This window comes from Ahaetulla prasina, chromosome 1, assembly GCF_028640845.1.
Source record: "Ahaetulla prasina isolate Xishuangbanna chromosome 1, ASM2864084v1, whole genome shotgun sequence".
Lineage (NCBI taxonomy): Eukaryota > Metazoa > Chordata > Lepidosauria > Squamata > Colubridae > Ahaetulla > Ahaetulla prasina.
The window spans coordinates 122766088-122786963 of record NC_080539.1 but is presented as its reverse complement, the minus strand read 5'-3'; the positions used below and the strand labels follow the sequence as shown (position 1 = coordinate 122786963).

Sequence of the window (20876 nt, the reverse complement as noted above, 5' to 3'; positions counted from 1 at the left end):
CAGATCCCTCGCATCCTGGACATAAACTGTTTCAACTCCTACCCTCAAAACGACGCTATAGAGCACTGCACACCAGAACAACTAGACACAAGAACAGTTTTTTCCCGAAGGCCATCACTCTGCTAAACAAATAATTCCCTCAACACTGTCAGACTATTTACTGAATCTGCACTACTATTAATCGTTTCATAGTTCCCATCACCAATCTCTTTCCACTTATGACTGTATGACTATAACTTGTTGCTGGCAATCCTTATGATTTATATTGATATATTGATCATCAATTGTGTTGTAAATGTTGTACCTTGATGAACGTATCTTTTCTTTTATGTACACTGAGAGCATATGCACCAAGACAAATTCCTTGTGTGTCCAATCACACTTGGCCAATAAAATTCTATTCTATTCTATTCTATTCTGTTGCATGGACACCACTTTGTCACACAAAACATGTTCTTCAACATCTCCCTTTTGAGGACACATTGAGCACTGGATTTTATTTATGCTCCATATAGCTCTAGCTACAGAGACCCCTGGTTCTAGAGTTGCCATCAGCCTTTCAGAATTGAAGTCACACAACTCTAAACAGCATCACTCAATTTAGTAGAGAGCCTCAAATGGTTACATTAGGAGATAGATGCGTCAAATAGAACTGAGCTCCATCTTCAAGACACACTAAATGTACTCCATAATGTTGACTCCATAAGTTATTTGGAAATTTGGAAAATAGCATAAAGATGCTGGAAGCAATCACAGAAGATTGAAGCACTTTGTGCAACAGAACCTAAAAGAGACAGATTTCAAGTTTAAGACCTGCAGAGATTTTCTAAAATAATATATAGTATGTGGCTTTAGCAATCATTAAATTCTTTAAAGAAATCCTCTGGAATTTCAGGAAACCACATTGGATTGTGCTATCTGAATAGTTTACGAATACTCTAAGGACTTTAGTCAGCAGACATCAAAAGGCACCACACAACTTTAACAATGGCCATTTGGAAGACTTATAAAGCTGCAGGCATTTTAAACATGAATACAGTAGTACCTTGATACTCATCATTAATTGTTTCTGGGAAGTGCGATGAGTACCAAAAATGATGAGTGTCAAATAAATGAATAATGTACTGAGTCCCAAGGCAACTGACACCATAGTTCTAGTTTGTGCATTGAACACCAAACAAATGATGAGAACCAGGACAATATTTTTGTGTCAAAATGCATTGAGTACCAAATTCAATGAATTTCAAAGCAATTGAGTACCAAGCTACTACTGTATTACAATTAAATACTTCATATTCCTTTTAAAATATACTTTTTAGGGGGAAAACTGCAAAATTCATGAATCTGAATATGCTTATTGTTCTGCGTAACCGTATTTAGAAGAGACTGCTAGTTACTAATTATAAGTATGACTTACTGTTTCTTCCCCATTTTGTTTTAAAACAGAATATTTAAAGAAATGCATTCAGTAATCAACAGTTTTCAGGTTACTGACACTGGGTATGCTGTAACATTATATGGAAAACCAGTTAAGCTGGTGGGCAAAAGAATAGTGTTTTATATAGTTTCTAGCTGCATGCAGCTGGCCCTCAGTATCTGAGCAGTTTTCTTTTTTTCATAGCAGCTGGCATTCTTTGTTAAGCATTTTGGAAGCATAATACAATATATAATTCAAGCATATTCCATGGCGTTTCATACATTGCATAGATTTTGTGAGCTATTTGCTATATATATGCACACACACAATTTATCTGTCGTGTTACTGAAATGACAATTTCTCACAGTACAGGCAGGTATGATGTGGCTGTAACGGCAGCGATCGGCTGGATCATACTAAGCACCTATCTAATCCAAGCTCCCTTCATGGACAAACAAATGCCTATGACAAGATTATAAGAGTAATCGCAAGAAGAATAATGGTACTCTGCTGCCAATGGTTTTTCAACCGTTGGCATCCAAAGGCAAATGTGACTAAGCATTATAGCCTTGTATTTCATGAATTTGTCTATCTCAGTTTTAAAATGGTCCAGTGCATCTTAGGGTTGGAAATGCCACATCTGAGCTATGTGCAGTGATTGTTTTTGCCTACCCTGATTCTCTCAATGTTCAGTTTGACAGAATGACTTCAGAGTTGCTTTATTTTACTATACTATGCATAGTTTTATATTCTTCTACCACGCCCTGTACTTATTTGCCCTTTCCCTTAAGCTAACTCTCATCAAATAATGTAATATTTCTTCTCCCACCCTTTAGAGACCATTCTGGCTTCCTTAGAATTCATCCTTTCCAGTTTTAAAACTGTACGATCTCTTTCAAGTGAGGTCCCCATCACATACAGGGGCTGTGATACAGGTGGTATATTTTTAATTTTATTTATGCTCCATATAGCTCTAGCTACAGGGACCCCTGGTTCTAGAGTTGCCATCAGCCTTTCAGAATTGAAGTCACACAACTCTAAACAGCATCACTCTTTAGTAGAGAGCCTCAAATGGTTACATTAGGAGATAGATGCGTCAAATAGAACTGAGCTCCATCTTCAAGACACACTAAATGTACTCCATAATGTTGACTCCATAAGTTATTTGGAAATTTGGAAAATAGCATAAAGATGCTGGAAGCAATCACAGAAGATTGAAGCACTTTGTGCAACAGAACCTAAAAGAGACAGATTTCAAGTTTAAGACCTGCAGAGATTTTCTAAAATAATATATAGTATGTGGCTTTAGCAATCATTAAATTCTTTAAAGAAATCCTCTGGAATTTCAGGAAACCACATTGGATTGTGCTATCTGAATAGTTTACGAATACTCTAAGGACTTTAGTCAGCAGACATCAAAAGGCACCACACAACTTTAACAATGGCCATTTGGAAGACTTATAAAGCTGCAGGCATTTTAAACATGAATACAGTAGTACCTTGATACTCATCATTAATTGTTTCTGGAAGTGCGATGAGTACCAAATTCAATGAATTTCAAAGCAATTGAGTACCAAATTCAATGAATTTCAAAGCAATTGAGTACCAAATTCAATGAATTACAAAGCAATTGAGTACCAAGCTACTACTGTATTACAATTAAATACTTCATATTCCTTTTAAAATATACTTTTTAGGGGGAAAACTGCAAAACTCATGAATCTGAATATGCTTATTGTTCTGCGTAACCGTATTTAGAAGAGACTGCTAGTTACTAATTATAAGTATGACTTACTGTTTCTTCCCCAGGCCTTATGTAAGGGGCGTGCATAAGCGCACCAGTGTGCCTACCATCCCTGTCCTAATGTTTTCTTTTATTCATATCCTTTACATGTATTTATAATTATGTTTACACTTGTATCTGTCATAAAATACATGCTTGACAAAAATAAGTAAATAAAAATAAAATATATTTTATTTTTCTGGTAATAGCAATAGCACTTAGACTTCTATACCACTTCACAGTGCCTTACAGCCTTCCCTAAGCAGTCTACAGAGTCAGCATATTGCCCCCAACAAGCTGGATCCTCATTTTACCCACCTCGGAAGGATGGAAGGCTGAATCAGCCTTGAGCCGGTGAGACTCGAACTGCCAAGTGCTGGCAGCCCGCAGTCAGCAGAAATAACTTGCAGTACTGCAGTACTGTGCCACCATGGCTCATAATGTAATAATGTAAGCTTTTCAAACTAGAGAAATGCATTTATTTAGAAATTATTATAAAGTTTTAGAACTTTTGTTTTTTAAAAGTTCTATATTTATTTGGTGAAAGGTATAAAAAAAATCATTATAACTAATTTGCATTGTCACTTCATACGGTTTGGGGGGCAAATGGTATAAATGAAATCTGTAATATATGCTCTTCTAATAGAATGGTGGCATTCTGATAGTTCCCCAAATGCCAAAATAATGCTGTAATTTCTTCTGCAACCTGCTGAATAGCAGGACAGAATTATGGCAGGTCGCTTTTTGCATGTGCAAACCAAACTCATTTGAGCCTAGTTTGGCTAAAGCATTTAGAGAAGTTGCATTTCTAATTTCTACCATTCCAACCGGAACATTTCCAGATATCACAGCATTTAAGTGAGGTGGCTGAAGGCATCTTTTTTTTCCTAATTATTATCTATAAATATGTAGGGCACATAATATGTATTCTGTTAGTGCCTAACACTGACAAAAAGAGGGCACTGTTTTGTTCTTACCCAGAGCAGATTTTTAATGTGTAAAACTCAAAATAATTATCTGCTTTTGTAACTTTCGCTACGTATGCCATTTTGTCACAAAAGTTTAACTCTAGTTAATAACAGTATTCAAATTTTAGTTGTTACTTGGTAATTATATGGAAAACCAGTTAAGCTGGTGGGCAAAAGAATAGTGTTTTATATAGTTTCTAGCTGCATGCAGCTGGCCCTCAGTATCTGAGCAGTTTTCTTTTTTTCATAGCAGCTGGCATTCTTTGTTAAGCATTTTGGAAGCATAATACAATATATAATTCAAGCATATTCCATGGCGTTTCATACATTGCATAGATTTTGTGAGCTATTTGCTATATATATGCACACACAATTTATCTGTCGTGTTACTGAAATGACAATTTCTCACAGTACAGGCAGGTATGATGTGGCTGTAACGGCAGCGATCGGCTGGATCATACTAAGCACCTATCTAATCCAAGCTCCCTTCATGGACAAACAAATGCCTATGACAAGATTATAAGAGTAATCGCAAGAAGAATAATGGTACTCTGCTGCCAATGGTTTTTCAACCGTTGGCATCCAAAGGCAAATGTGACTAAGCATTATAGCCTTGTATTTCATGAATTTGTCTATCTCAGTTTTAAAACTGTACGATCTCTTTCAAGTGAGGTCCCCATCACATACAGGGGCTGTGATACAGGTGGTATATTTTTAATTCTTGTTCTAAGAATTTCAAGTCTACCTTTTGCTCAGCATCCTTAGTATCAATTGATTATTTTGATCAAAATGTACACTTGAGACCTGTACATCTTAAGCTTCATTACTGCACTAAGTTGCACTAAAATGCAATTTGTTTCTTCCCCAGGCCTTATGTAAGGGGCGTGCATAAGCGCACCAGTGTGCCTACCGTCCTTGTCCTAATTTTTTTTTATTCATATCCTTTACATGTATTTATAATTATGTTTACACTTGTATCTGTCATAAAATACATGCTTGACAAAATAAATAAAAATAAATAAATAAATTTGTAGCCTTTCTATGATTAGAGGCTAGTCCCTTGCACAATAACAAAATAATTTCTCACAGTACAGGCAGGTATGATGTGGCTGTAACGGCAGCGATCGGCTGGATCATACTAAGCACCTATCTAATCCAAGCTCCCTTCATGGACAAACAAATGCCTATGACAAGATTATAAGAGTAATCACAAGAAGAATAATGGTACTCTGCTGCCAATGGTTTTTCAACCGTTGGCATCCAAAGGCAAATGTGACTAAGCATTATAGCCTTGTATTTCATGAATTTGTCTATCTCAGTTTTAAAATGGTCCAGTGCATCTTAGGGTTGGAAATGCCACATCTGAGCTATGTGCAGTGATTGTTTTTGCCTACCCTGATTCTCTCAATGTTCAGTTTGACAGAATGACTTCAGAGTTGCTTTATTTTACTATACTATGCATAGTTTTATATTCTTCTACCACGCCCTGTACTTATTTGCCCTTTCCCTTAAGCTAACTCTCATCAAATAATGTAATATTTCTTCTCCCACCCTTTAGAGACCATTCTGGCTTCCTTAGAATTCATCCTTTCCAGTTTTAAAACTGTACGATCTCTTTCAAGTGAGGTCCCCATCACATACAGGGGCTGTGATACAGGTGGTATATTTTTAATTCTTGTTCTAAGAATTTCAAGTCTACCTTTTGCTCAGCATCCTTAGTATCAATTGATTATTTTGATCAAAATGTACACTTGAGATCTGTACATCTTAAGCTTCATTACTGCACTAAGTTGCACTAAAATGCAATTTGTTTCTTCCCCAGGCCTTATGTAAGGGGCGTGCATAAGCGCACCAGTGTGCCTACCATCCCTGTCCTAATGTTTTCTTTTATTCATATCCTTTACATGTATTTATAATTATGTTTACACTTGTATCTGTCATAAAATACATGCTTGACAAAAATAAGTAAATAAAAATAAAATATATTTTATTTTTCTGGTAATAGCAATAGCACTTAGACTTCTATACCACTTCACAGTGCCTTACAGCCTTCCCTAAGCAGTCTACAGAGTCAGCATATTGCCCCAACAAGCTGGATCCTCATTTTACCCACCTCGGAAGGATGGAAGGCTGAATCAGCCTTGAGCCGGTGAGACTCGAACTGCCAAGTGCTGGCAGCCCGCAGTCAGCAGAAATAACTTGCAGTACTGCAGTACTGTGCCACCATGGCTCATAATGTAATATTTCTTCTCCCACCCTTTAGAGACCATTCTGGCTTCCTTAGAATTCATCCTTTCCAGTTTTAAAACTGTACGATCTCTTTCAAGTGAGGTCCCCATCACATACAGGGGCTGTGATACAGGTGGTATATTTTTAATTCTTGTTCTAAGAATTTCAAGTCTACCTTTTGCTCAGCATCCTTAGTATCAATTGATTATTTTGATCAAAATGTACACTTGAGACCTGTACATCTTAAGCTTCATTACTGCACTAAGTTGCACTAAAATGCAATTTGTTTCTTCCCCAGGCCTTATGTAAGGGGCGTGCATAAGCGCACCAGTGTGCCTACCATCCCTGTCCTAATGTTTTCTTTTATTCATATCCTTTACGTGTATTTATAATTATGTTTACACTTGTATCTGTCATAAAATACATGCTTGACAAAAATAAGTAAATAAAAATAAAATATATTTTATTTTTCTGGTAATAGCAATAGCACTTAGACTTCTATACCACTTCACAGTGCCTTACAGCCTTCCCTAAGCAGTCTACAGAGTCAGCATATTGCCCCCAACAAGCTGGATCCTCATTTTACCCACCTCGGAAGGATGGAAGGCTGAATCAGCCTTGAGCCGGTGAGACTCGAACTGCCAAGTGCTGGCAGCCCGCAGTCAGCAGAAATAACTTGCAGTACTGCAGTACTGTGCCACCATGGCTCATAATGTAATATTTCTTCTCCCACCCTCCTCACAAGGAACATCTGGAGGGGAGTAACTTAAAGAGAAGTCTTGGGAAGTTAGTCTTTGCCAGGAACAATTGTTTACTTTGGTTTATACTCCCCCACTTCAACTTGTGCCTGTTTGCCTTGCTTTGAAGATTGCTTTTCATATTCTGGTTTGGACCTAGCCCTTGTCTTGTGGACTGTATTTGGCCCCTGCTTCACTGGAACTTTGGAATGGGCACTGGTCCTACCTGAATGCCCTTTCTCTGTATGGTGGGACCTGCAGCCAGGCATGGGTATATCTCTGCTTCTTTTTTGTGACTTGTCTTTTGTCCTGAGGACTGCCTTTGTATTGTGCCTGGATTCTGCTTAGTGGATTGGACTTGGAAATCTGGACCTTGCATTGTGAGCATGCTCTTACTCTGTGGGCTTTCTTTGTACTACCGGGGCTGGGTTTGGGAGTCTAAGAGTGGCTACCTGCAGGGTAGCATGAGGGTGGAATCTTATCGGTTGTTGGAGAGCTTTTGGCTGAAACATTTGTTAAGAGAAATAAAGAACTCTCTAGAGGCCTGCCCTGGATCATAACAAGGAGATTGACACAATAAGAACGATCAGAACACCTTTGGGGTCAAATCCTCTGGTGAAATCCAGAGCCATAGATTAGAAACTAGGTTATTTCCAAAGTCATAAAATGCCAGTTTTAGGAAGCCTTAAAAGGCCAATAATGGGACAATGAAGGAGAAATTCAATGTTGAAAAGACACTGTTATTCTCGCTTCACGCACATTTTTAAACATCTCCATTAGTTCCTAAGCATTTAAAGGTAACAAAAAAGCAGAAGACTGGTTACAATACAATGAGAAGCAATAACATAATGTTGAAGGGAAAATAATTGAAGATAAAAAGATAGATAATTACATTGGGATTGACAGTGACAAAAAGAAAATGGATAGGGCGGAATATTCCTCAAAAAAGAAGGGAAGAGAAGGAAATGGGAAAAGAATGAGGGGGAGAATTGAGAGGGTAATAATCTTAAAAATCAGAGAAAGGATTCAGGGGGAAAAGATACAATAAATATAAAAAGAAAAAGAAATAGATAAGAAAAAGGGAGGAAAATATTAAGAAGTGGAATTTTAGAGAGACCAAAAAAAAATGGTTAAAAGGGGAAGAATAATGGATAGAAAGAAGGGAAGGAAGGGAAATAAAGCATTTATTAGTTGATTTAAGAGAACTGTGTTAATAGTAGAAATTGTATGTAAAAAGTAAGCAAGAAGTATATTGTTTATTATAAAATGGATCAGCAGATGCAATATGAAATGTAGATTGGCTTAAATATGAAAATAATTGAAATTAAGATATAAAATATTAGTAAATGATGAAATAAAATAATTAATTGATGATGGAATAAGAAATTAGGAATTAAAGAAAATAAGAGGTGGAAGGTTAATTAAGTTAAAAGGTTTTAAAGCAAAACTAGAATAAGATGAAATACATAGTTAATAACCAAAATGTGATGGGGACTTTGAGAAATATACTTAATAAGTGGAAAAAGAAATCGGAGCTGCTTGCATACCATTGTGGAAAATATTGGACTGAAAATGAATACAACAATGGAGAGAGAATGGAAAGAGGAATAGAAGGGGGGGAGAAGAGAGGAAGGAGACAGAGGAATAGAAGAAAGGGAAAGGAGAGGAAGAAAGGGAGGGGAAATAAGAGTAGGAGAGAAGGTTAGAGAGGGAGGAAGGAAGGAGCGGGGGGGGGGAGGAAGAGGAAGTAGAAAAGGAGTAGGAGAGGAGGAAAGAAGAAGGTAGAAAGAGATAGAAGAAGTGAGGGAAGGTGAAGAGAGAAGGAGGAGTATTGTTATAAAACAAAGGAGATGAATGGTAGAAGGGCAACCCCGAACATGTTCAAATCTACTAAGAACGAATTAATATGAAAGTTAAAAGAGAATATATATGATTAACAATGGATAAGATGACTAATTGAAATAATGTTAAGAAATTAGGATTTGAGAGCAGATGCTGTTTATATAAAAAAGTATAGAAGTATTAAGATAAAAAAGTAGGGAAAAAGAATATTTTGGCAGTAATTGTAACTATGTATATTTGGATATGATAAGTTGTATAAGATGTGTTTCGGTCAATACTCTGTTCATAGAATACATATGGGTGGGGAAATCAATAAAACTTGATTCAAAAAAAAAAAGAGCTATTCTGTTTCTACTTTGTCCTATCACCTTCTTTTTCATAGTAGATGGCACTGAGTTCAAAACAATCCTGTCAGTATTAGAGAGTACACGTTTTGAATTATGCCCAGATCTTTAATTACTTCCTGGAATTTTAATCCACTGGTCCACTACCACAAAGACTTTCAGAATTTACAATCACTGGTAGCCCCACCCACCCTCTTACCAGCAGGTCTAAAAAACATGAAAAAGAGGATGGAAAAAATACAAGGAGGATAAAATATACATTGGCACCAATCTTTAAAATTGCAATGTCTATAAAGCGAGCAGCTGACACAGATCGGGGAGAAGGAAGCAAAGGATGGAACTGAACTGATCTTTCTGTAAAGCTGGAAAGGGCCAGAAAACAAACAAACAAAAATAAAAAATATTTAGACTGATTTTTCAGTTGCAGACATAATTTCTCTTCCAGGGATTTCTCCACAAAATCATAGATTAGGACATTGTTTCAAGCACCTTCACTGAGACAAAAAATTCCAAAGGTATATGAGAGGTTCTATATTTACTATTCTTATTTTATAAACAGCCACAATATCTGATAAGATGAAAAGATTCTAAATAAAGGTTTAGCTATATCTTTTTTTGTATGGTGCTATTATATCAATAGGGGAAGAAGGGTCTTACTCGGCTGAATAAATCACACAATGTACCTTTTGTGTCTAACTGACATACAGATAAAAGGGTTGATTAAAATCAATAATTTAAATTGGGGCTTTCTGCTTGGTAATTAATATCATGGCTAAAATCAATATAGATGATTTCCAGCCCCCAGATTCTATCAGCAAGGCCCACTGAACTGGTTTATTTAAAGTCTATGTAATTGATGCTTTTCTTAAATAAAATGCACAAGGAAATTCTCTATAGTCACCAATACTGATATTTATTTTCTACACTAGATTTTCTCAAGAGACACCCCTGCCCCATATAATTCCTATATTCATTAGTGGCAGATGGCTACTGTAAGGTGTGCTGCCTTAAGAACCTGCACTATCTTCTCCACTGCTCTGCTCTAATATGCACATAATTAGGAGTCATTTAGCAGATCACATTGCTCAACCGCACTGTTCCAGAAGATTTGTTTGCTTTTGGATTAATACGATATGCAAATATGGCCATTATGATGTAGTATTTGGTAAAAGCCAGGCCACAATGGCTTGTTCAATAAACCATGTTTTTAAACATCTTGTCAATGGGGGTTATGTGAATGCAGCTATTGGCAGTTCCAGAAGTTAAAAAATTAGATTTGTGTTAGATATAGAAAGGAATTTTTTATCTATTTTGAAAGTAGTTTATGTTAAGAGTGTCCTCAACAAAATTGCAACTTTAGAAAGCTGTGAATACTTTATGGCAAATACGCCACTATGCCTTTCTTTCTTTTGATTGTATTTAGAACATTAAAATAATATATTGATAGAAATTATACTTCCTCTACCTTTACTAAATGTTTATTTGATACAATTTTGTTCCTAAAATACAGTATATTTCATGCATTTTTTTCTGATGCTGAGATTATTTATGCAATAATGTTCTAATCCATGAATCTTTATTGCACATATTGCTGAATAAGTACTATAAATGGGAAAAAAGAAGTGTGTGTTATTTATTCATAGGATAAATATGTAAAGCTACCCATAGGTAGAGTGCATGCTATACAAAGACATACATATATATATGTATACTTCTAGGGTATGATGAGAGCTGTACAACCACTCATCTGAAATATCAAGCTGAAAAAAAAGTGTCCTTAGCATTAGTTATAAAAACTATTGCCATCATATTTAAAATAATTTAATGTTAGGTTAATATTTTCAAAGACCTCTTCCAAATAGAAAACAGCTAAAATTAGAATCTGAGCATATTATTACCCACAATCCTGTCTGGTATTATCTATCATCACATTTGGAAAACATCTGACAACTCTACTAAGTAATAAAACGGGATCCAAGATGTATTATTTTAATGTTAGTTTAGAGTGCAACTGTTAAAATCAATCAATCAATCAATCAATCTATCTATCTATCTATCTATCTATCTATCTATCTATCTATCAATCATCTATCTACCTACCTACCTACCTACCTACCTATCTACCTACCTACCTATCTATCTCAGGCACTACATCTTGAAAGCACTGCAAAAACATTTTGAATATTTTTAAGGCTGGGTGATCCAATGAAACAAGGTTTTAAAAAATTAGAAAATTAGAAAAAATATTTCTTCCTAAGACATTTTATTTTACAAATAAATATAAATATTAGAAAAAGCAATAGGGACTGCTGTGATTTCTATCACTGAGTGATGCAGCAATATGCATAACTTAGTGATAACAATCCCCTAGTACCAATTACCTTCATTAAGCAGAGATTTTGTGTTAAGCGAGTAACATGTGAGCTGTAAGGTGGCATCCAGGTAAATGGCTGCTGTCAAAGGAGAAGGTTGTGCGGGTGGCTCTGAGTTGCCAGCACCTCATGCTGGGGAAGACTGCTGCCCGGAGGGGAGGGTGCAAGCAACTGACTACAGTGACTTGCGACTTTCGCTGCTGACTTCATTGATTTTGCTTGTGGGAAACTGGCTGCAAATGGTGATCATGTGTCCACAAGATGCTGCAATTGTCACAAATGCAAGTCAATTGCCAAGCTTCCAGACTGCGATCACTTTGTTTGAAATGGTATAGGGTTTCCTGCTTGGGCAGGGGGTTTGACTAAGGTCCCTTCCAACTCTGTTATTCTGTTATTTGACCACGATGATACTAGGATGGATGGAACTTCAAAGACTGGTTATAACTACCACTTATTTAGTACCACCGTAACTTCACACACTGAATGAATGATCATCAAAATGAAACTACTTGTTTCTAAGCGTACAGGACAGGTCAAGGTCTTTGGCAAGAAAGGAACAATCTCTGTGTTATTTCCAACACTGACTGAAAAGACCACGTGCCCTCTTCAACCCCACTCCCAGGCACAAAAGGGAATTTACATATACTCTTGCCTAGTGTGATAGCAGTGTGATAAGCAGTACAGAGAATAAAATTCAGAAGTACAGGTAGCCCTCGACTTACAACAGTTCATTAAGTGACTGTTCAAAGTTACAACATCCTGGAAAAAAGTGACTTATGACCATTTTTCACACAATTGTTGTAACATCCCCATGGTCATGTGATTTATATTTGGATGCTTGACAACAGATTCACATTTATGACAGTTGCAATGTCCAGGAGTCACGCGATCACCTTTTGCAACCTTCTGACAAGCAAAGTCAATGGGGATGCCAGATTAATTTAACAACCATGTTATTAATTTAACAACTGCTGTGATTCACTTAACAAATGTGGCAAGAAAATTCGTAAAATGGGGGAAAACTCACTTACCAAATTTCTCACTTAACAAGCTAAATTTCAGGGTCAATTGTGGTCAGGACTACCTGTACATTTAAGAACTTACAGTCTCAGTGTTGTCACTTTTGGCTTACAAACCATTTGTTTATTTTCATCCTATATTTGCCATCTTGGATATGATATATCTACAACATTTCTTATTTCTAAGCAATTTACTGTATAATATTTATGATTTTTAAAAAATCTTTAAATTAAAAAATGTATATATTATTAAAGAACTATAATCATTAGTTATTCAAATAATTTGAATAGAATAGAATAGAATAGGATAGGATAGAATAGAATAGAATAGAATAATAAAGGCTGAAGCTTCTACAAATGCCTCAGAACAGAAATTAAAAATTTCTCCTTACCTCATCTAAATCCTTTATATAAACTGGCTTTTCCACTAAACCCATTGGCATTGGTTCACTGTGAGGTATTTTTACTTCTTCATACATTTTATTATTTTCTCTCTCAATAGCTTCTGGCAAAAGCATCTGTAAAAATTAAAAAGAAAAAAGGGAAGGGGAAAGAAAAACAGTTTAAAATAATGAATTGGACACAGAACAATTTCTTCTTAGTTAGCAGCATCAAACTAGAGCTAACTAAACAGTTATCAAACTAAGTATCAGTTTAAACATACTCTAAAACAAGCAAAGGTTTCTAAGAATGGATAAAGCAAATCTTTGGAATTCTATTAAAGTTAATTCACTCCACTTAATATTTCTGGTGTGTTAGATATGTCTCCAATTCTACAGTGACTGTAAAAATATTGTTATTTTTTTAAAAAAAAGAAATCAGAAAATTGTTTTGGAATACAATAATCTGAATACATGTCATTATATCTTCCATGTACTGAAACTAGAGCCAAGTTTCTGCTTGTAAATGTGACTATTTAAGATGGTCTTTCCACTATCTGCTCAGGAGTGGAAAATTCATGGCAAACAGCCAAGAAAATAATGAGCTTGTTTACAGGGGGAGAAAAAAACATATGGTTCCCTTTCTATTGCACACAGTTTTAACATATTATTGTAGATTATAGATCCCTTTTAAGACTAGCTGTCCTCTATGTAAGACAGAGACTGTAACTCCCAGAAAGGGCATGACAGCAGGGAATTTCAAGACTTAACAGTCCTAAAACATCTGGAGGAACACTAGCTGCAGAAATCTGTATTAGATTATCCAATGAAATACATTTTGGTAAGACTAAGGCTGCATGCTTTTTGCTGTTTACTTCAACAGCAAAATTACTTGACCACATGGGTCAGAGAGGACATCTTTCAGTTGATCAACCAATAATATGAGCTAGATGGCTCCAAGCCATTTAAATACGAAGAACCAGAAGGACTGGCAAAGTGTAGGAATACTTCTACAAAGCTTTTGGATAAAATGGGTCCCTCTATTTTCTTGTCTCTCTCCTTCTTTAATTGAATATATTTTTTCCTGTCGTTCGTATTAATAAAGAAACATCTGCACCAATGAGTAATACAAAGTTTGCAAACCGGCTCAAAACTGAATTCAACTAATTATAATCAGCATTATAACATAGGTAGATATTACAGCATGATTAAAGCAAATGTGAAGGGTTAGATAAGAATGACGCAGAAGAAAGAAAAAGAAAAATGTGGTAAATGTAGGACAGTTTGAATATGTTCCCTGTGTTCTAATGACAATGAAATAATCAGGAATTCTGGCTTGCTTTACCATCTGGTTATGACTTCTTTAGATTCCAAATTAATATATAACACGAAATTCTAAATCTATGGCCCAGAGATTTGTAACAAATGAATACATTCATTTTTCCATTGTTCAAGCTGAGAATACCTAACATTCTGTAACTTGAGAGCCATTAGGAACAATACAATTCTCTTCAAGAGCAGATCTAATTTATAACTTGAAGTAACATCTTTCACCCCTTGGGTGGTCCACTAATATATGTTCTTGCCAATAAAAGGATTTCAATATTTCAAGGAAAAAACAGTGTGAATATAGCAAAAGTCACCCAAGCCCCCAAACCATTTCATGGAACTAATGGGAATGAATTCTTTAAGATTTCTTTCGGGCCAAGTGACTGACATTTCTCAACATAAGAAAATATGCAGGCACCTATCAAGGGGCGGGGAATAAATAGTAGGAACAAAAATTAGCTCTTCAAATACCATCTTAAACTATTCTAAGGAAGCTCACTTAAATTCATTACTCAGAAGGAAACTTTAAAGGCATACCTTTGATCCGCCAATAAAAGCTGATGTTTTCCTAGCTTCGGCTTGTGAGTCATAAACATGCGGATAATGAATTTTGTCAAATTCCATGTCTCGCTGTCTGCCTAAAACTGGCATCGTGCGAGCGTTCAAAAGCGCTTGTTCTCTGTTATCACAAAAGGAAAACCAGTGACAATCAAAACTGCAGCACATAGGTACTCAACACAGAATGCAGTGATGCCATGGAAATCGTTACAAATACTAATCAAATTCAACGTTAGGGTTAGAGAGCTTCATAATGGACATCAGAGTGGTGTTACATTTCAAACACTCTTTGAGTAAAGAAGTCTGCACACATTAACATGATGGCCCCTTTTAGGGAAGCAGAAACGGGGAACAATTCGCACCTGTCATCTTCAGTCAAATGAAAGCTATATAATCACTGTATGCATAGATATACAGATACTACTCAAGTTATGATTGCAAATAGGACTGGGATTCTTGATGCTAAGTGATGTGCTTGGAAAGCATGATGTTATGTAACCACATTGCTTAGTGATCGCAGGCCGAGCAATCCCAAGATATGCAGGTCATTAAGTGGAACGTGAAACAGGTACCAGGTAAGAAATGCTGAGGTGCCATAGGATGGAGGCCCTTCATAGGTCATGCACAAGTTGGGAAAGGGGAACTTGGTGCAGTCCGAGATCAGAAAAGTCAGGGAATGAGTGTGTGGGATGCATGTGTGCAAGTGTAAGGAGGCCAAAGAAAGAGGGTGCAGGGCACGTGTATATATGAGTGCAAGGCACGTATGTATACGAGTACAGAGAAGCTAAAGAAGGAAGAGATGTGGTGCATGTGATCCCAGGGAGGCCATACAAAGAGGGTGCAGCGTAATCTGTTTCCAAGTACAGGGTGGCCTGAGAAAGAGGGGGGAAGAGATGCAAGAATATTCAACAGGCTAAGGAAAGAGGGCATTGGGTAAGTGCTTTCACAGGGTGGCCATGGAAAGAGGTGCTAGTGGGTATGTGGGTGGGTGGCAGTGCAGAAAGGCCCAGGGAAGGAGGGGATGAGTGAGTGCATGCTGTGTCTAAACACAGGAAGGCTGGGGTAGGGCTATAATGGATTAATGCCTATAAAAAGCAGAGGGAGGCTGGAGAAGGTGGATACTGGTGTTTATAAGTGTGCGTGCAAGTGCAAGGAGGGTGCTGATGTGTGTGTGTGTGATGGATCGTCTGAGTGGAGAATGCAGAGTAAAAGATTAATTTTAAAAAAGGGTTAACAAGCAATTATTCAAATCAGCCATCCATTCATTCATGCCTTTCAGAATATCTCCTTCCTTAATCAGAAATAGAAATTTTCTACCTCCATATAGCTTTTTCAAAGGTCACTAAGGTTTATGGTTGAACCCTTTCCAATTTGGCATTGACTAGGTTCACTCACACAATAATGTCTCACTTAGCAACAGAAATTTTGGGCTCCATTGTGGTCGTAAGTTGAGGACTACTTGTGCTTTAATTAAAATTCGACTTGCAATTGAAACTTTCTCATCAATAGAGCCAAATTAAGGGAAAGTAAATGCTTGGCAAACATCAAGGACCGCATTACACTGAAACATCTTACCTTTGCATCCGTAATTCCTTCGGGTCAAAAGAGATTCCTGCATCAACAAGAATTTCTCCTTCATCCCCAGTTCGTTTTTCTCGCCTGGCATTTCGTTTTTCTTCACGGCGATATAATTTCATTAGCTGCTTCTCTTGTTCAGACTGAATGGTGACTTGGCAGCCATAATTTGGCTTAGAATTTTCTCCTGTAAATTTTCTGCACTGTTCTGTAACACGGAAACACACTCAGTTATTTATAGATTCCTATTCTCTGCACTCTTGCTTCTGAGCAACACTACGAAAGCTTAAAAGTAACTTTATGAAGTATCTAAAGTTGACTAAAATCTTGAAAAAAAAAGATGCATCAGTTGTATTTCAGATATCCTTGTACAAAATAGAATAGATTCAAGTAGATCCCATCATCAAAATATAATCTAACCCTGAAAAGGAAGTAGATATAGAATAGCAAAGCTGCTTTCCATAAAATACCTGGCAAAATTAAAGTCCTTAAACTAATGCACTGCAAGGTCATTCCTCCTACAGTATTCTTGCAGATTTCAGTAGAGCTAGCTTCGATTTGGCCTATTAAATGCTTAATTCAATTTGTGTATAAGGGCTTGCTAATCTGGAAGATGTTTGTATCGGTTATCTAATATTCAATAGTACAACCTTTTATTACTTATTTATCAAATTTATATAGCTACCCATCCCACAAATGTGATTTTTTTTTTACACAGACTGAGATATCACAGTGATTATTTTAAATCTGATTATTCTGGAACACTAGAAGGCAAATTCATTTATCATAGACTCGGAGTATTTGGAGCATTCTGATGGATCATCTCCCAAAGAAAAATTTAATCAAACTATATTGACAATCATGTTCACCTATCTTTTTTTTTTAAAAAAATACATCTCAAAAAGATGTGATTTTTAAACTGTTTACGGATGAAATAATCCATGCATTTGAAATTTTTGTTTTTATCAGTCTCTCTATAACTTATAAAATAATGTATTTTTCATACAGAAAGAATTGAACTATGCAACTTTGTAAACTTGATTCTTACCTTGTAAAGATTGTAGTCTGTAATCATTTGGCCCTGAGAAAGATCTTTCCACAATGGTAATTCTGTTCTGCAGGAGCTTTTCTATTAATTCAAATCCTTCAGGTCCTAGTAATTCAAACAACTGAAATGGGGGATGGGGGGGGGAGGAGGGAGGAGAAAAAGAAAATATATATGATTTTATCATTTTCATTGATCCTATCTATTCACAAAAGTCTGCATATTCACAATTTGGAGCTACCATGTTCAATAACTCAAAAATGTACAGTTTCTCTTATTTGCCATTATACATGAAATCTATGCACATGAAGATATTATAAGATTTTACTAGTGACATTAGGGGATGACATACAAAGGATCAAGAGCTGATTAAGAGAGCCCATTTTCTTATATATTTTCTTATATTTCTTATATATAGATTCATTTCAGCATCAAGCAGCATGAACGCACTACACAGACAGATACTGCTATCAACACTGTCAAAAATTATTGCCTAATCAAATTCAGAACATGATCCACGTATGGAAGTCCAAATTTACACCAGTTCTTATGAACACTGGGAGATGAATTCAAATGAATCAAGCTATTATTTAAAAAACTCCAAATTATCATACTATCAGTCATACTTGCTGAACAGCAGAAAATTAATTAATTTATAGGAAATTAAAAATGTTCTCTGTATATTAGTGCATTAAAAAAGAAACTTAGTTTGGCTGGAAAAAATCTAGTCCTGGGTGAAGGCGGTACGATTGGCCACCTTACAAAGTCCTACTTAGCAAGTTAACTAAACTAAATTTTTCTCAAAAAGCTAATCCAAACTGGTACCTAGATGACTAGATTAGTGTAAGAAGTTGGAAAACATACCAAAAAGTAAGGACTTTGTGCATCTGCCATATTGTCGCCACAAAAACTCCACAAATGTATTCATAAAATCATCGGGAGACAAGCTTGACTAAAGGAATCCTTAACATCCCTCTGAAAACTCCAAGTAATTTTATACAGTATTAAAAATAGAACACAGGGTCCCCCCCCACCATCCTGACTGAAGCTTTGTAGATATTTTCTTCACAATCCATAATTTAAATCCATTATACAAAATACTATCATGCTACTTAATGAAACCACCACATCCATAACACTAGATCTATAAGATCATAATTTCTAAACAGCAGCAAAGCTCCATTTTTGTAAATTTAAAAAAGTATGTTAATAATCTTTAAAAACCATTTACAAAATTACAATACAGTATTATATAAATTAGTTGCTGAAATCTGCTTTTACTCAAGATAAAATTTAATATCCAATGTCAATGAGCCTCTTATTTTGCCTTCCTAGGAAAAGCCATTTGTGTAGTTGCATGTTTTAAAAATTATTAAAAGACAAAAAGAAAAGGAGGGGCTTTTGGGGTATTTGGTCTGAGGAAGCATAAATTGTCCTTGTGTGATATTTAAAACAATATTTAAATAGCATTGCTAAGAATATATTCACATGTAGTCAGAAGCCAGGAGAATGTTACTATTTATGTATGCAAATCTATAATTTTTTCCAAACCTGATACAATCATTCTGTATACATAAAAAAAAAATCACAATGAAATACTAAAAAGTTCTTACATAATTCTCTCAATTCTCATTTGCATTTCTTCCATATATAGCCATCAAGTGACACTTCTGACTTTCAAGTGTCAGAAAACCATCAACATCAACTATATGTTAAGTTATGACTTAATTCCAATAAGCCATACTAATATCTTTGCTTAACACAATGTAAGCCGCCCTGAGTCTTCGGAGAAGGGCAGGATATAAATGCAAATAAATAAATAAATAAAATAAATATCTTGAATAGTCCAATAGGCAATTTTCACAGAGTTTTGACCTTTGTTGACACAGTTGTTAGATGAAATCACTGATGTTATTAAGTTAGTAACGACGAGTTAATTAGTTGTTAAGTGAATCTGGCTTCCCCAAAATCGCAAAAGGTGATTTACATGATGCCATGTAATTGGCAAGTGGCATGTCCAAATAGTAATCACAATGATGATGGGGCTGTCACAATGGTCTTAAGTGTGAAAAATGGTCAAAAGTCACTTTTTTTATGCTGTTGTAACATCAATTGGTCACTAAACAAATAGCTGTAAATCGAGGACTGTATCAATAGAGATGCTAGTTAGGAAAAACTTCCAGTATTAATTTGGGGGAAACTGGGTCAAAACTAGGTAAGCAACTGGTGGTCTTTACAGCATCTTTATTCTGTGGACATCTTATGAAGTTTATTATGGCATAGGGCCGGGCTATTTACGGGACCGCCTACTGCTACCGAATACCTCTCACCGACCCGTGCGCTCTCACAGAGAGGGACTCCTCAGGGTGCCATCGGCGCGACAGTGTCGTCTGGCGACGCCCAGGGGAAGGGCCTTCTCTGTGGGGGCTCCCGCCCTCTGGAACGAACTCCCCCCAGGACTCCGTCAACTTCCGGACCTCCGAACCTTTCATCGCGAGCTTAAAACTCACTTATTCATCTGCGCAGGACTGGGTTAGTTTTTAAATTTATGGGTTTTTAATGGGTTTTTTATTATTTATCCTAAATTTTTAATCTCGGCCAATTGAATAAGTTTTTTAATTGTATTTATATTGTATTTATATTGTAATATTATTGTGTATTTTTATCTGGCTGTGAACCGCCCTGAGTCCTTCGGGAGAAGGGCGGTATAAAAATTTAAATAATAAATAAATAAATAAATAAAATTATGGAAATAAGAAAATAGGATGGGATATAAAGCATCTAAATCAGTTTTTATTTTTACATGAAGAATCTGGCAAAAGACCACTTGACAAAACAGCTTTGAAAGTAGGGGGATTTTTAATTCTATTTCCCAACAGGCATATAGTTATATTATTAAAACAAAAAACAATAATTTAAAATAATACAAACTGTACTGGAAAGATTTTGGATCTCTGTAAGTATAGTCATTTTCATTTCTTCTGGCAAAATGTTAAGATTTTGGAAATCTTGACTCTTAATTACTATTATATAACTAGAGGAAATCAGTTGATTGAATCTGATTAGTATACCATACAAAACAAAGTTTATGTTTGGCAGAGTTGGAGGAGGAAATTTGTTGACAAGATGAAGATGCCACAGATGCTAGACCAAATAGCAAATGACTGTTTTCACCAATATGTAGCAGAAGGGTTCTATCCTTGGCTATAGACAGATGCTTAAACCTAGCAGCTGTAAATAATAAATCTGAATTTCTTAGTAACATCCTAGGCCAGAAT

General features: G+C 35.9%; 1 protein-coding gene across 2 annotated transcripts in view; it reads right to left on the bottom strand.

The window, feature by feature from the left end:
• Nucleotides 1–20876, bottom strand: part of ASCC3 (activating signal cointegrator 1 complex subunit 3) — a 237592-nt gene that overhangs the window by 194860 nt on the left and 21856 nt on the right. For both annotated transcript variants that reach the window (XM_058174769.1, XM_058174761.1), the window contains exons 5-8: nucleotides 17602–17722; nucleotides 16554–16761; nucleotides 14958–15099; nucleotides 13104–13229 (exon numbers count right to left, since the gene is read on the bottom strand). In XM_058174769.1, coding sequence (XP_058030752.1) covers nucleotides 13104–13229; nucleotides 14958–15099; nucleotides 16554–16761; nucleotides 17602–17722 — 597 coding nt within the window. The remainder of the gene's footprint in view (nucleotides 1–13103; nucleotides 13230–14957; nucleotides 15100–16553; nucleotides 16762–17601; nucleotides 17723–20876) is intronic.